We start from the raw sequence: 17,107 nt of genomic DNA, 5'->3' as shown, positions 1-17,107 counted from the left end.
GGTCCGTGTTGGAGCGCGAGCCGCCATTTCACTGAGAGCGGAAGAAAAGCGACACGCAGCTGCAGCTTCCAAGGTAAGAACCTGGCGAATGGAGGCTCGTTCTTCTCGTCAAAGGCTCGTTTTACTCCGCAAGGCTCGTTTTTTTAAAAATTTTTTATTGCATGTAAACGTGTCGGCGCGGCGCTGTTCAGGGGAAGAGTCCAGGCCGGGAAGAGAAGCTGTGAGCCGAGCGGGCGAGCGAGCTAACAGGCTAACAAGCTAACAGGCTGAACCGTGAAGGCCTCAGATCGTCCTCGGTGTCGTTAAACACCCAAGTTATCGTCTCAAAGGCGCTCGTTTCCTGCGCAATAAAGTGCCGGAGACTGCGCACACTTTGCTGCTCGGCAAAACGAAAGCAGAGCTAAATGAGGACGATAACAATGAAGGCTGCTCGATAGATCGTTTATTTAAAGCGGCCGTTACGCCTCTCGTCATGCATTTTGCAAAAAAAAACCCTAATTGTATCTGAATAAATCTGATCGCAGTTCTCAGAGACACGATTTATCAGTCAGTCGAAACAAAGGATCATTTTATTTTAATCGTACATCTCATCTAGCAACCCTCCAAAATTAAAAAAAGAAGTGACTATAAACCGTCTATTAAAAAAAAAAAATGTTTGGAATCAGAGATACACACGATCGTAGTAAAGAGAAATTGCAGTCCGGGTGAAATTAGATCCAAAAAGAGAAGAGACACTGTTATGTGGAAATCCAATTATCAGTGCATTAAAATGTCACAATCGCTGAACTTCAGTGTTTATATTTGCTGAATATATTCTACAGTCTTTAAAGCTTTTATAACATCGATGGCACCACTGCCACTGATCATCTCTATTGTTATTATACACAATTTAATACAACTAATAATTGATGATCTGAGAACTTTCATCAGTTTTCCAGGAGAAACGTGAAAATAATCAAATTCAATTGAAGAAAGGAGTGAATGTTTCCCATAATCATGTAATTATGGAGAAACCTGCTGCTCCTTATGTGTGCTTTAAAGTAATTTCCTCAGGTGGTTAAGAACACGTGTTAAATTATTTAGTTTTAAGTGAGTTAGTTTTTAAGAGGATGACTAATATAGGCGGTAAATCTGGACAGTAAATTTTTAGTCCAATTCACTGAAAAATACTGAATAACTAATGCCAAATCACGCGGAATAGAGTAATCTTAAGTACACTTGTCGTATAAGTATGTCTCTGTAGAAAGCCTTGTGGATGACCGATCTGGGGTTTTTGTTTTTTTGTTTTTTTCTCCTCAGTGACGCAGACGCTCCACAATGGTGAAGATCTTCATCGGAAACTTGTCCCCCGACACGACGTCGGACGAGCTCCGCTCGCTCTTCTCGCAGTATGGGAAGATCGCCGAGTGCTCCATCGTCAAGAACTTTGGCTTCGTGCACATGGACGACAAGGCGGAGGCGGAGGAGGCCATCCGCAACCTGCACCACTACGAGCTCAACGGCCAGCCCATGAACGTGGAGCTGAGCCGCGGCAAGTCCAAGGGCTCCACCAAGCTGCACGTGGGCAACATCGCCTGCACCAACCAGGAGCTGCGGGCCAAGTTCGAGGAGTACGGCGCCGTGGTGGAGTGCGACATCGTCAGGAACTACGCCTTTGTTCACATGGAGCGGATGGAGGACGCCTTGGAGGCCATTAATCATTTAGACAACACTGCATTTAAAGGTGAACTGATGGGAAGGGAGAGGTGTGTTCATGCTTGTGGACTGTTTGCTTGTGTCTCCGTCCGGTGACAGGTAAGTCCCAGGTGAGTGCAGAAGAAGAAGAGGAGGAGGAGGAGGAGGAGGATGGCGGTCAGGTGGGTTGAGGGACGGTCCGATTTAAGCTGCTGTCCGTAATGTCGGTACGATGGCGGGATTAACCAAGCCCTTTTAAATACATGCATCGGGGGTTAGTTTGTTCCTTCGGGTTGTGCTTGTGTGTCTCAGAAACACTGGGCTGGAGTCGTTTCAGCTCAACAGCTGGAGTCGTTTCGGCTCAACAGCTGGAGTCGTTTCGGCTCAAGAGCTGGAGTCGTTTCATGGTCGCAGGACAAAGTCAGAAGCTTTTGAATCACTGCAGGGTAAACCAGGCGCCGTCACGGCCGTTTAAAAGGAGTCAAATTATTTCATTTGGTTTGGGTTCAGACGACACAAAAGCCTTGTGACAACAATGATTATATGCAAAGAAAGAAAGCCCATCGAGTTGTACAGTCCTTATCACCACTGTCACGTTTAATCCACGAGGGGTTTCTCCCTCTGGAAAGAGAATCTGAATCCCACAAAAGATTCCTTCGGCTATGTGCTTTATTACAATATTATTACCGTGTCCTCAAGTTTGCTTGACTGCTGAAACTGTAGAAAGACGCTCGCTCTGACCTGATGCATGGATTTAAAACATTTTGGCTCCGGGCTGTGGGGACCTCGGGGCTCAGAGTTGCAGAGTGTGCCGCTTTAACATGACTTGTGATGTTGACTCGGTGAGATGTGTGTTGCTGCAAAGCAAATCACTGCGACGCCAGTCCTTACCGAGTGTTTTCTTTTCAAGGCAAACTGATGAGCGTGAAGCTTTCCACTAGCCGCCTGCGTACTGCGCCGGGAATGGGAGACCGCTCGGGTTGTTATCGTTGCGGGCAGGAAGGCCACTGGTCCAAAGAGTGTCCGCTAGACCAAAACGGCTTCCACAGAAACGGCTCAGAGCCAAAGTCTGATGGATTCGATGCCTCGAGTTTTGGCGGGTGTGGCAGGGCGTTCCCTCCGGACTTCAGTGGCGAAGCAGATTACAGTGGCAGCTACGCTCCGGCGCAGGGCTTTTCCCGGGGCGCCGCCCACAGTGCCACCATGGCGGGCTACAGAAGAGGGGCGGGCTACGAGAGCGCAATGAGATACGGGCCGCACCCGGGCTACGGCTTAAACGCCGTCGCCGACCCGAACATGGCGCGGATGTACGGCAGCGAGGCGGCCTACCGGGGGAACGCCGCCCTCTATGGCGCGGTGCCAGGCTACCCGATGCGACGGTCGCCTTACGAGGAGCGGGATCCGTACGGCGTCGTGGACTACTACGAGAAGTACAGGGCCAATACGTACGGGGGCAGTTATTTCGAGGAGCGTCGCGGCGTCCCCTTGCCTGCTCCATCCACCACCACCTCCACGCCGCTAATGAGGGAGCGCCTGCCGCCCTCTAGCCTCGACCCGTACGAGTGCCCCCCCCTCCCTCCTCCACCGGCCCCCGTCACCTCATACTTCGCACGTGACCGGAGTCCGATCCGGAGAGTCGGTACCGAGGCGGAGGGATACTCATATGAGCGCTCGCGCCTTTCCCCGGTGACCGCCCTCCCAAGAGCCTCCACCTACGAGCATCCGCGGGACGGCGGCGCGGAGCGGCCCCGGTATACTTACTAACCCTGCAGCCGACGCACGTTGTGAGCAGGTAGGGAAGCCCAAGTGCCGTTGGCATCATCGCTGACCTTCAAACACCTGCAGCCGTCTGAGGATGTGTAGTCACCCCACCCCCACCCCCACCCCTCCAGGGACCTCCCCACCCTCCGTCACACTGCTGTGAGACAGTATTAGCGCCACCTACAGCCAGGCTGTGTCATGTTTCTCATTCTAAACTCAAAACAGACCAAGTTTTTTTTTACACACGTCTGTTTTTTTTTTTTGGGGTCCATGTTAGCGATTAGCTAGCATGTTGCAGTGAATCTAGTCTGTCGTCAGTCCAGCCAGAAACTACGGTGAACACAAGCAGTAAAGCTCTGGACTGAAGCCTGCCGCAGTGCCCCCTGCTGTACGGGGGGCGGTACTGCCCGTCCCCGTGCATGTGCATGTTTTAACCGAAAAGGTGAGTCTGGTTCACGCAGTCTGCAGCGCCTCCTGTGTTTCCATGTGATTTTTTTGATTCTAGTGTAGCCGCTAGCGGAAGTTGAGCAGCTTCCAGCGAGGGACAAACCTCGCAGATTATGCCGCGAGGCCAACGTCTGGCAAGATGAGCAAGTCCATCACCCAGAGTCTAAAGGTCTCCAGGTTTTTAATTCTCCAAATTTAAATGTTCCAAGTTCTTTAGCAAGAAACTGGTGTGTAGCTTTGGTTTAGTAGAAGTTTCCATGCTTGATTAGCTTCCAGGTTGAAGCACGTAGTGAGGACTGCACCGTGTTCATATCCGGCTCATGTTGTGTCTCGCCATTTGACAGAGAAAGTGTAGAACATTTAGAATTTGCTCATTTTGCCTGAACTTGCTTGTGACTTCCTGATTTTCTATTCCACCTCCTGTGACATTTAATTTTTTTTTGTCTCTGTTATGACTAAAAGCTGCAATGTGGTAATAATTCTTTTTTTCTTAGAGATTCCTGAAAAGAAAGACTTTTCTAGCTGTGGCAAAGTGCAGCTTTTTATTTTCAGTGCGTTGTGACGTCAATATGAATCTTCTGTTGTGAGTTGTGGCTCTTTACTTTGATTAAAAACTGTTTGTCTTACGATTGGAGGCTGAATTTTTTTCATTTATTTTTTTTTAACACCTGTACCCCGGTACAAATTCAGAGGATATATCAAATAAACTTACTATATATATATATATCTGTTAGAATTTCAAACTCAATGTGATGAGTAGGCAAGCTGCAACATGATGAGCTGCAGCTTGACCAATCAGATGAGCCCTGCTGCACTGAAGCTCCGCCCACCAGGTGGAGGTGAGTATTGGTTAGTCCAGGGGTCGGCAACCTTTAATGCTCAAAGAGCCATTTGGTCCCGTTTCCCACTGAACACAACACCCAGAGAGCCGCACGTTTTTATTTTGACAGTCCCACAGGAAGACCATGCCAGGAGGACACGACACACAAAACCTTCTTCACTGCTGGTTGACAACTTACAACTAATAAACTAAACTACATGAACGAAGCAACAAAAACACAATTATTACCAACACGACAAACCTAACATAACCCCCAATAATTACATTTAAAACACGACAAACAGAAACTCCCATAATGCATTGCAGCTCTCAGCTCCTTTATCGCTCCACATTATTAAAATGGAAGATAAATGTGGGAGATGTGGATTGTTAGAACCATGAGTGTGAGTGTTGTGTCTTTAATGTCCTGTAGTTGTTGTGTAATTCACTAGAATGTTCCGTCACTCTCAACAAGTCTGTAATGAACCTCCTGGAATTGTCGCAGTTTTACTGTGAAAGGTACAGGAAGCTCCCAGCTTCAGACACCAGTTGAGCCGCTGTCATGACCTGCAGCCGCAATTCTACGTTCTTCATCCATTATTGTTGTAATGACGTTACGTCGCTGAGTCGTTCACGACCCTACATTGTACCACTCTTTGTAGAGGGACTGAGCTCTGGGTGGCTTTGCCTCCTTACGTCCCTCCAGGATGAACGGCAGTGGGACGGAGGCTCAAGGAGCCGCAGTGGAGGGACCAAAGAGCCGCATGCGGCTCCGGAGCCGTGGGTTGCCGACCCCTGGGTTAGTCCCATCTGTGTTGCTTTATCCAGGGCCGCTACAGCTGATTACAACCAACTTGGCGAGGACGGGAGTCACCTAGGCAGGAGCATGAGGCCGTCCGTCCTCTCTGGGAAAACCCAAGTTCAACAAATGTCTGTACTGGATATGAGTAATGTAATGCAGTCTTTTTCAACCTTTTTGAGCCAAGACACACTTTACTATTGGTTGCTATTGTAGTGTTACTATTGGTCGCTATTGTAGTGTTACTATTGCAGATATACTATTGTAGAGTTACAATTGTAGAGTTACTATTGTAACATTACTATTGTAGAGTTACTATTGTAACATTACTATTGTAGAGTTACTATTGTAGAGTTACTATTGTAACATTACAATTATAGCATTACTATTGTAGGGTTACTATTGTAGAGTTACTATTGCAGATATACTATTGTAGAGTTACTATTGTAGCCTTACTATTGTCGAATTACTATTTTAGAGTTAATATTGTAGCGTTATTATTGGTTACTATTGTAGAGTAACTATTGTAGCGTTACCATTGCAGAGTTACTATTATAGCGTTTCTATAGTAGCGTTACAATTGTAGAGTTACTATTGTAACATTACTATTGTAGAGTTACTATTGTAGAGTTACTATTGTAACATTACAATTATAGCATTACTATTGTAGGGTTACTATTGTAGCATTACTATTGTAGAGTTACTATTGTAACATTACAATTATAGCATTACTCTTGTAGGGTTACTATTGTAGAGTTACTATTGTAGAGTTTCTATTGTAGAATTTCTATTGTAGCATTACTATTGTAGAGTTACTATTGTAGCATTACAATTATAGCATTACTATTGTAGGGCTATTGTAGAGTTACTATTGTAGAGTTTCTATTGTAGCATTACTATTGTAGAGTTACTATTGTAGCATTACTATTGTAGAGTTACTATTGTAGAGCTACTATTATAGTGTTTCTATTGTAGCGTTCCAATTGTAGAGTTACTATTGTAGCATTACTATTGTAGAGTTGCTATTGTAGAGTTACTATTGTAACATTACAATTATAGCGTTACTATTGTAAGGTTACTATTGTAGAGTTACTATTGTGGAGATTCTATTGTAGCATTCTTTTTGTAGAGTTTCTATTGTAGAGTTTCTATTGTAGCATTACTATTGTAGCGTTAGTATTGTAGCGTTACTACTGCAGCATTACTATCAGCCCTGAAGAGGCCTAACACAACCACCCACCAGATTGTGGGAATAGAGTGGGTAAGTGCAGGAAAATTAGATTCTCAAGAGGATGATTGATTTAGTTTTATTTGTTTAATTGTTTTTTAAATTCATCATAATCATGACCATAGTTTGGGCCTATGGCCGTTTTGGGCCAATCAGTATGCAGAATGCTGAGCGAGGCGGTTCATCGCCTGACCAATAGGAGAACCTCATACTGCGCAGGCTCCGCCCCCTTCCCCTCCACCAACCTTTGTGATTTACCGCTGGGCGCCATTTTGCTGTCCGTGTGGTGGCTGCTTCACTCTGGTAGTTTAAAGCGTTTTACATCTAGATTTTAAACACCGCGAAACCTCAGCTGGAAGCCGTGTAGCAGCCGACAATGGCCACGGGAGCAAACGCAACTCCTCTGGGAAAGTTGCACCCCAGTATCGGAGCTAAGCGGAGCTTCGAGGCCGGGCCTGGAGCGGGGAACGGCCTGATGCCCACCCCGGTGCCGCCCGGGACCTTCCCCGCTCTGCCGACCTTTCAGCCCCCCATGCCTGCCCCTGCTTTCCCGCAGTTTAACCCGGGGTCGAGCTTCTCTCCTCAGGCTCCGGCTCAGCCAGCGGCCGGGGCCGGACTCGTCAAGCCGGGTGAGTTAGTGCCGCAGTTAGCCAGCTGAAGCTAACAGGCTAGCGGCTGTCCAGGCCTCAGGACAGCGCGAAATGGAGCCCGAGACCGCAGGGGAGAAAGACTCTTATTAAAGTTATTATAATCAAATATAGTCTATTAAACTGACTTGATTCAAATATAGACTCTGAAACAGATTATATTAATATATAGACCCTAGTGAACTGATTGATATTCAAATGTAGACTATTTCAGTGATTGTACTTAAATAGAGACCATTATTCTGCTTTATAAAAACATACTCTATTAAACTCATTTTATTCAAACATACTCTGTTACTGTGTTTTCAACATACAGACTATAAAACCGTTTTTGACCGTCAGACTATTGCGATGCCAGCTATTTTTCTAGGTTTCCTCTAAAAAACCCCAAAACAAAACAAAAAACTGCTGTAATTGTCTGAGTGATCTTGTTTTGAGCTTTTTCATCCTGAACCCGTCGACACGCTCTTCACTGCTTTGGTGGTGTTTTTAATGAGAGTATTAAGAAGCTAATCTGTATAAAACTCCTACCCTGCAGTAGTTTAGAGTCCATTAGTACTCCACAAGGTCCGGATCCAGATCAGAGAACCGGTTTGGTTTAAAGACTCAGTTTATGATTTAAAAGAATCCTGGTGTAGTTTAGACAGAGAGAACCGTGTAATCCCAGAATCTAATCATCACCAACCCACGAAGCTCCGTATAGAATCTGAAACGTGCAGGAGAGGTCAGTGACTGTATTTCTCATGAATCATGTTGTCATCGTAGTATTTCCTGTTGCCTGATGTCGAACATGTGGCCTCTGCTGACTTCAGGCTATGAGCTAGCATTAGCATCAAACACACACTGGGCATAAAAATCTGCTGGTCAGAACTTGTCATTATTGTCCATAATAAAACATTTTTAGGAGTTCATGCTTTTTATAACTCAGTAATACGCAAATGCGTAGATATAACATGTTTATTACACAGGTACCTCAAAATATAGCAGCTGGTTGAACGTAGCGTAATGATTGGCCCAATGGCTTGTTGTTATATGATGGTAATTCAAGGTTCAAGGTGTTTTATTTGTCATTTCAACAGTAAAAGCCAGGTATCACAGTGTGATGAAATTTTTACTTTGCCGTCTACCCTGGTGCCGACATACATAAATAAATAAGTATATACCCAAGAAAATAGAATAAAAATAAAATATAAAATAACAGCAGTGCAAAATATTAGTTAGAAAGTGAGATGTGCGTTGTGTGCAATGTACAGATTAAATGTAAACATGTTCAGAAGTCTGATGGCAACGGGGAAGAAAGAGTTTTTGCGTCCATTTGTTTTGCATTTTCAAGCTTCTGTACCTCCGGGTTTAGGGTGACGGTTCTGAATGTAGCCATTAGTCTGGACTGGTGTTTCAGTCCCGTCTATAAAGCCAGCCGACTGCCTCGCCGCTCCGCCCTGAGCTCCACAGAACCGTGACACGTTTGCCTTTTGTGCCGGTAGATTTCAGCCAGAAGAAGCAAAGGAAGAAGAGTCGCTGGAGCAGCGAGACGCCCGACCAGAAGACGGTGATCCCGGGCATGCCCACCGTCATCCCCCCTGGACTGACCCGCGATCAGGAGAGAGCTTATATAGGTAAAAGCCTCTCATCTATCCTTTTTCAGTTGCCACATGATGCAGTCTTGTTGACATGTTGAATCTTCCAAACCACTGTTCAAAGTTCTGTCCTGTTTGCTGGATTCCCAACAGTTTGAGCTTTGAGTCCAAACCCACACAACGCCCTTCTTTTTTCTTTTTTTTTTTTTATTATTTATCTCCAAACCACATTACCATGGGGGCTCTTTCAAACCCTGCTCCAACTGTTGAGACCCAGCAGTCATTTTAACTTGCTGACTTGCTGACGATTTCTCTTGAATGGGGGCATTGAGTGTTTCTTCTGTGTTCCCAGTCCTCCAGTTTGCATACCATCAGGCGCCTGTTAGCAAGGGGGGTTGATAAACGAAGAAGCACCACTGCTTGCTGATATCTGCAGATCACTGCTCACGTCTTTGCCTGATCACCCCCACACGTCATCAGTATTGTTCCTGTGCATGGAGCGCGTGTCCATAATGTGCTAACGTCGCTACAGCATATCGGTTCAAGTGTGAGCAATGCTGCTTCGACGGCAAACCAATGTGTCAGTAAACTCCTCCGCTCGGCCCAATTGGACGCTTTAAATTTTGAAAAGGAAGCGTGAATGATTTGTGTCTGTGCTGGTTGTCTGGCTCCGCCTCCCTCCAGAGAACTCCATTGATTTTGAACCACTAACGCCTTCCAGCAGCAGTGTAGCACGGCGCTGTGTCCACAGACACGCAGTCCTTTAATAACTTAACATCGTCACCGATGTTGTCTGCTCATTGGTAATGGTGCTTCTTCTTGGTATGTAAACATCCATCTGTACCCACCCCCGTGTCACACTTCCTGTTTCCTTCTCTGCTCATCCAGTAGACCCTCAAAGCAACAGGAAGGTGTGTGTGTGTGTGTCTGTGTGTGTCATAATGTGCATGTGATGAGTGATTGCTTTGTGTTGCCGCCTCGTACACGTGCAGGATCGTCCCTGTTAGTCAGGCTAGTGAAGTGTCGAGGTAAAATAATCCTGCAGTAGTGAAGTGTCGAGGTGTGAATGCTGAAGCAGGACATCATCATCTGCCGCCATGTTTTAATGAGTGTCTGAGCGCAGCGTAGCCCTGTAGGATGTCTGTACTCTGGGTAATGTTGCCACAATGTTTTTCATGCTTTAGCCTCACCAGATGTTTATTTATCTCCCTCTTGATTTAACAGACTCGCCAATGTGTCTTTGCCTCAGTAATGATTGAGACGGTGCTCTAATGTGCAGAGCGTTGTCTCCCTGATAATGTTGTGGTAACCACATTTCTCTCCATCCTTGTTTTTCTTTCCTAACCTGAATTCTTCCAGTCCAACTGCAGATCGAAGACCTGACTCGTAAACTGCGTACAGGAGACCTGGGAATCCCTGTTAACCCTGAGGACAGGTCGGAAAAAGATTAAACCCACGAACAGTAACACTTTCTCTACCTTCTTGACTTTTTGGAAGACAAATGTTGATTTTCAGTTCTCATGTGGTTGTTAGTCTACATCAGTTTGCTCTGTAGTGTTTAGTTGGACGACGTAGAGTCCAGATAGAAACCCCCTCAAGGACATTTCAGTATTAGACTCCTCCAGGCTGTCTCAGCTTGGATTTAGACATCTTTACGGTGACTCATATTTAATTCACAGCAGCTTAGATCAAGTTATCACAACAGCTTTAAAGGAATATATTTGATGTTCTCCTTGTTTCACATCACAGCTGTTCAGTTCGGTGTCCAACTCTTTTACAAAGTCAACGTCACTTCTTGTGTTCATGTTGGCCTCATGTCACATTTTAACTAAACATGACCTGTCAGTGATAAACTGCCAAATACGAAGCCTTATTCCTGTTTAATGCAGCGTTTAGTCTACGTGATTAATGAGTTTTCCAGTGTTGGTTGATCTGATCCCGAACCTTAGTGATGTGCTTCGGTTTTCTAGACGACGGCTCGTCGAGGTGAGTTCAGCGTTTCTCCAGGAGATTGTGTAGCTCAAACAACATGAAGCCGACATGAACACACGCCGCTGAGTTGAGCAGGGCTTAAACAAAGTGTAACGCCATCCTTGGTCAGGTTTCTGTTTTTACCCAAGACTCCCAGACACTGAAGAGTGAGACGGGTCTGGTTCTGTCCTCACTGGTTCACTTCCAGCAGTGGGGGGGGGGGGGGGGGGGGGGCTGTCTCAGTCTTGGGTAAAAGCTAGCGGGGGGGTCAAAGGGTCAGCTGAGTCAAGTTTACAGACAGGAAGTTTCACCTTTTGATTGACTCCTTTTTAACACTGATCCTTGTAGTGATGTTACAGCTCTGCTGGTTTCGTCTGTGTGAACACATGAATACTTACTCAGCATAACGTGTGAAGGTTTTCCTCTGAAACAGGTTTGTGTGCCGATGTTGAACATCTTGTTAGCGCTAAACCCGATCTAGTCCGTTCAATTGGCTCTTTTTGAGCGGAAACTGCCTCATTTGACTCTTGACTCTCTCCCCGCCAGTGCCGACTCGAGCCCTCGTAGACTTACCGAGTAACCTGGAAACATTCCCGCCTAGTTCAGAGGTCTGCAACCTTTGACCTGAAGTTCTGCCGTTTCTCAGCCAACGAGCTGTAAAATGAGACCCAAACGGATCGAAGAGTAGCCGCGAAGAATCCCGAGCGCAACTCCCACTTTAGAACGGTTCTTCTTCTGTGGTCGTTTCAGTCTTTTTTTTTTTGAGTATTTCTAGCCGTTCCACCTGCTAAACTTTCCATGTGGTTTTATTTGATTTAAGGCTGATTTGTGCTTTTCGTCCTTTATGGTTTCGGGCCACCGCCACCGCCACTCCACTTGTCTTGTTCTTTCTCGTTGGTTTTAAGACTGCGTAGCTGCAGTTCCCCGTGGCTTTAACTGCAGGTAAAGCTGCAGGTTGTGAGCTTCTTTCCCATTGAATGCTGGTAAATGGGAGCAGTGACGGTGTAGTGAAAGCTTGACGATCCGCTGCAGAGGGGCTGAAGAGCCACGTGGCTCCACAGGTTGCAGACCCCTGACGTTTGGGGGGGGGGAGGGGCAGATTCCAGTTTTCCCTCTGGAACAACAGCGCTGGCCGTCCTGTAACGTAGCTTCAATAAGGATGTTCCCACAGGAAGCGGCTCGTTCTCGTGAGTCGTGTGAACTCCAGCTCTGGCTAGCGTAGCGTCCCGGCGGCCTGCACGCCGCCGCGTAGACGTTCTCATCACGATCGGGACACTTCCACAGAGTAAATCCCTCCGCAGTCTGATGTGACACTCGACTCGGGGGGGGCCGTTTCAGGTTGTCACCGTTGGGAAGTTTCCAGGGTAATAATAAAAGGAAACACCCCCCTCCCCCCCCCCTTTTTTCCCCCCACCCCCCCGACTCTTCACATCTCATGGGAACTAATGTGGCTCTCTGCTTGGAGAGCATAGGAAAAGGTGGATCTCTAATCTCAATTCCTTTTCTCTAACCAAATTACCCCACGTCAACCTAACCCTTTTTCAAGCACAGAGCCTCCTTAACGCAGCAGCGAAGGTTTTCAGCATCCGAGGGGGGGTACGGACCTCGTCCTCCACGTCCGCACCAAGCAGCCACAGCCAGCGTTCTGCTTAGGATTACCATTTACTTTGGCTTCTTTTCTTACCTCCCAACTTTTCTTTCTTGTAGGCCGACAATCCTGTATGCAGGTTTAGTTACGGCCACACATTGTTTTTTGTTTTTTTTTGTTTGTTTTCCTTTTCTTAACACCCCATCCAGTATGTTGATCACTGCTTTCCAGCTGTAGTCGCCACTCCTACTTTTCCCCATCGAACTGAGAATAAGTCGAGACTTTTGACACGGCAGTGCAGAGTTCCAACACTTCTGTTCCGTTTTTTGACTTTGCTCTGGCACTGGCCTCAAGTCACAGTCCAGTTTATCAGATGATCCAAATTCCCCCCCCCCCCCCAGACAAAGTTTCCCCCTGTAAGACGCGAGGCGTCCTGACTGGTAGTCAGCGGTAGGGAGCCTGTGTGATGACTGTTGGTGGCAGAGCTGCAGCTCCAGGAGGGTTTCCATCATGCGCCTCCTCTCTGTTGTCTACCGCCTCCAGGTCCCCCTCTCCAGAGCCCATCTACAACAGCGAGGGCAAGAGGCTGAACACCCGGGAGTACCGCACCCGGAAGAAGATCGAGGAGGAGCGCCACTCCCTCATCACCGAGATGGTCGGACTCAACCCGGACTTCAAGCCTCCTGCCGACTACAAGTAGGACGTCTGCGCCGTTTCAGCTGTATTGTCGCTAAAACTGCTCTCTGCAGTACGTGAGCCGGTCGCTCTGTGGCCCCTGAATGACGCTGTTAGACACACTTGTAGTATTTGGTTCAGTCGAGCATCAGAAATCTCGGCGTTTGGTTTGAGCAGTCTCTGTCCCTCGACAGCCATTCGAGATGTCTGGTCAAAAACAGTTTTTTCCACTTGAGAAGCGTCGCCAAGCTATGGCCAGTTTTGATCCAACTGATCTAGAAGTGGTGATTCATGCTTTTATCTCGTCTCGTTTAGATGATTGTAACTCCCTTTTGACTTGTTTTAACAAATCTGCTTTGAACCGACTTCAAATGATCGAAAATGCTGCAGCGCGGCTTTTAACAGGATCTAGCAGACGGCCTCACGTTACTCCTACCTTCTATTCTCTGCACCGGCTCCCCGTCAAATTTCGAATTGATTTCAAGATTTTAGTTCTGACTTTTAGAGCGTTGCACGGTCAGGCTCCTAAATATGTTTCTGACTTGTTGTGCCCCTGGTACTCCCCCGGTCGCTCCCTTAGGTTCTCGGGCCAGAACCTCCTCAATGTTCCACGGACCCACTTTAAAACCAGAGGAGACTTGGCCTTTGAAGTCCTAGATTGTGGAACGACTTTCCTTTGTCGCTGCGTGTAGCTGAATCTGTGGATTCTTTTAAGCAGCAGCTGAAAACACAGCGGTTCAGACAAGCTTTTAGTCGACATGGCTGTGATTGGTTTTATCTTTATTCCGTCCGTACGATGTTATTGTTTTTCTGCCTCTGTGAAGCACCTTGTGATTTTATCTGTGAAAGGTGCTATATAAATAAAGTTTCTTCTTCTATTAAACTTCACTTCCTGTTTGTTTCCTTCAGGCCTCCAGCAACTCGAGTCAATGACAAAGTCATGATCCCCCAAGACGAGTATCCAGAGATCAACTTTGTCGGTCTGCTCATCGGGCCGCGGTGAGTCAGCGCTCTGCTTTCTGAGCTGGAGACCCCGGTCCAGGTCCAGGTGGGCCGGTTCTCGGTTCTCATGTCTCATTTCTCTGATCAGTGGCAACACCCTGAAGAACATCGAGAAGGAGTGCTGTGCCAAGATCATGATCCGAGGGAAAGGCTCGGTGAAGGAGGGGAAGGTCGGCCGCAAAGACGGCCAGATGCTGCCGGGGGAGGACGAGCCTCTGCACGCCCTGGTCACCGCCAACACCATGGAGAACGTGAAGAAGGCCGTGGAGCAGGTGCGTCCCCCCCCCCCCCGGGGCCGAGCTCGGCCAGCGCAAACCCCCACCGTGTTCACACCGTTGTCTTCTCGCAGATCCGCAACATCCTGAAGCAAGGCATCGAGACGCCCGAGGACCAGAACGACCTGCGGAAGATGCAGCTGAGGGAGCTGGCCCGGCTGAACGGCACGCTGAGGGAGGACGACAACAGGTGGGGGCCGCCGCCGGCTCTGGGGGGGGGGGGGGGGGTGATGTCCCTCCATGTCCCTCCATGTCCTCCACTGACCGCCGTGTTTCCCCTCTGTAGGATCCTTCGTCCCTGGCAGAACTCGGAGCCCCGCAGCATCACCAACACCACCCTCTGCACCAAGTGTGGCGGAGCGGGACACATTTCCTCCGACTGCAAGTACACCAGGTACACTGAGCTGCACCCTGCGGCCACCGCGCGGCGCCGACTGCGTTCCCTGTTCAACACCGTGTGTGTTTGTGTGTGTTCAGCACGTTCGCGGCCCACCGGGCCACGGGGGGGGAGCCCCCCCAGTCGGCCCAGGACAAGGCCCGCATGGATAAGGAGTACCTGTCTCTGATGGCCGAGCTGGGAGAGGCTCCAGTCCCGTCCTCTGGGGGGGGCCACAGCAGCAGCCATGGGGGGGGGCCCCGGTCCTCGGGCTCCAACAACCAACCAGTGAGTCACACGCACGCACACACACACACGCACGCACACACACGCACACACACACGTGTTGCTGTGACTGACGTGTGTGTGTGTGTGTGCTGCAGAGCCGCCCCCCCTGGATGAACTCCAACCCCAACGAGAGCAGGAACTTCCACAGTATGCACGGCGGGCACACGGGGCCCGGGGGGCCACACAACTACCCTCCCCCGATGCCCAGCATGGGGGGTCCCCCAATGCCTCCCAATCCCAACGGCATGCCCCCACCCTGGATGCAGCCCCCGCCCCCTCCCATGGGCCAGGCACCAGGACCTCATGGACACCCCATGGGTGAGAACTGTTCCCTACAGGATTGGGGAGGGTTGGGGGGGTTCTGGTAGAATTGGGGGGGTTCTGGTAGAATTGGAGGGGTTGTGGGAGGATTGGGGGGTTTCTGGGAGGAATGGGGGGGTTCTGGTAGAATTGAGGGGTTCTGGGAGGAATGGGGGGGGGTTCTGGGAGGGTTGGGGGGGTTCTGGATTAACTGAAACTGTGTCCTCTTGCAGGTCTCCTCCCTCCCCCGATGAGCATGATGCCGCCTCCGCCCCCTCCCCCGAGCAGCCAGCCTCCACCCCCTCCTTCCGGGCCCATGCCGCCATGGCAACAGCAGGCCCCCCCTCCCCCTCCCACCAGCAGCATGGCGACCAGCACGGCGCTGCCATGGCAACAGAGTAAGAACACAGAACGCTTTGTCGTTTGACACCGTGCTCACTTCACGCCTCGAACGATTAGACGAGCGGCGCCGCTTCCTGTCTGCGTGAGCGAGTCTCACCAGCAGGTGGCAGCACCCGCCTCGTCACTTTTAACCCTTTGCGTTGTGGCGACTGTTGTGTAACCCCGGTGTCGATGCCTCCCGCAGACACGGCCACCACGTCCAGCCCCGGCACCGCCACCCTGCCCCCCTGGCAGCAGCCCCAGCAGCCCGCCGCCCCCGCGCCGCAGCCGCCCCCGCCGATGGGCAATCCGTCCATGGTGCCGCCCCCGCCGGGTGTGCAGCCCCCCCTGCCCCCGGGGGCGCCCCCTCCCCCTCCCCCGCCGCCCCCCGGCTCCACGGGTATGATGTACGCCCCTCCGCCGCCGCCGCCTCCCATGGACCCCTCCAACTTCGTCACCATGATGGGGATGGGGGTGCCGGGCATGCCCCCTTTTGGAATGCCCCCCGCCCCGCCCCCACCCCCCCCTCAGAATTAACCCATCCACGTAGGGGCAGCAGACTGACGCTCGGCTGCCGCTCCGACATTACCAGTGCTTTATTTTCTATCAGTGTGGTGACGTCTGGAGGAGGAGCCCCCCCCCCCCCCCCCCCGACCCCCATCTGAACACGGAGCCCCCCAGGAACCCCTCCATCTGGACGAGGGGAAACCCCCCCCCCCCCACGTCTGGAGGAGGGCCCAGCCAGTGAGAATCTGAAGGCCCCGCCCCCATGCATGAGCGTCTGACCCGCCAGGTGGAGAAGAAGAATATTTTTGTAACCGGAGTGAATCTTAGTTCTGTACGACCTTCGTAGTTTTGTCTGTTTTGCAGAATTTCCAGGTTTTGATTGTTTTGTTTTTTGCGTCAATGTGATGAATTCAGAGCTGCTGCAGTGCCGCCGCCCCCCCCCCACCCCACCCCCGGTCAGTTTTAGAGAAGAAACAGTCTGGTTCTGGAGTTGCTGCATCGTCGTGGTGACAGCTTGAATGAGAAACTGTTGAAATGTTGCTTGGTTTAGCATTAAACTGATTAATTTCAACTCCTGTCGCTCCACTTCTCTGGTTTCTCCTTTCTCCTGGGGGGGGGGGGGGGGGTTACAGCTCATACGTAGAGTAAAAGTACTGTGATACATGTATTCCTGTTCAGTGCACTGGCTCATATCTCCAGTTCTTCTGAGACGTCATGTATTCAAATATCTACTGACGAACACTTGGAATGTTCCAACAAGGTGAAAATACAGTTTCTGCATCTCGTTTATT

At 49.4% G+C, this 17,107-nt stretch overlaps 1 protein-coding gene across 3 annotated transcripts; it reads left to right on the top strand.

Moving 5' to 3' along the window:
* sf1 (splicing factor 1) lies at positions 1-16,887 on the top strand. 3 transcript variants are annotated; one of them, XM_080518957.1, is made up of 13 exons: positions 1-73; positions 1,300-1,723; positions 8,861-8,992; positions 10,313-10,388; positions 13,056-13,208; positions 14,097-14,186; positions 14,278-14,461; positions 14,539-14,654; positions 14,751-14,858; positions 14,942-15,128; positions 15,224-15,446; positions 15,662-15,826; positions 16,015-16,887. In XM_080518957.1, exons 2-13 carry the CDS (start codon positions 1,318-1,320, stop codon positions 16,344-16,346), a joined length of 2,172 nt encoding a protein of 723 aa, XP_080375083.1. In that variant the 5' UTR covers positions 1-73; positions 1,300-1,317; the 3' UTR covers positions 16,347-16,887. The 3 variants fall into 3 exon arrangements, with proteins under 3 accessions (XP_080375083.1, XP_080375082.1, XP_080375081.1); XM_080518955.1 differs by lacking the exons at positions 1-73; positions 1,300-1,723 and adding an exon at positions 7,006-7,358; XM_080518956.1 differs by lacking the exons at positions 8,861-8,992; positions 10,313-10,388; positions 13,056-13,208; ... (6 more) ...; positions 15,662-15,826; positions 16,015-16,887 and adding an exon at positions 2,585-4,508.
* Positions 16,888-17,107: the final 220 nt, after the last annotated feature.

The sequence above is a fragment of the Blennius ocellaris genome, assembly GCF_963422515.1.
Source record: "Blennius ocellaris genome assembly, chromosome: 23".
Taxonomy (NCBI): domain Eukaryota; kingdom Metazoa; phylum Chordata; class Actinopteri; order Blenniiformes; family Blenniidae; genus Blennius; species Blennius ocellaris.
Note: the sequence above shows the minus strand (reverse complement) of the source record. Positions and strands in the feature narration are given on the sequence as shown.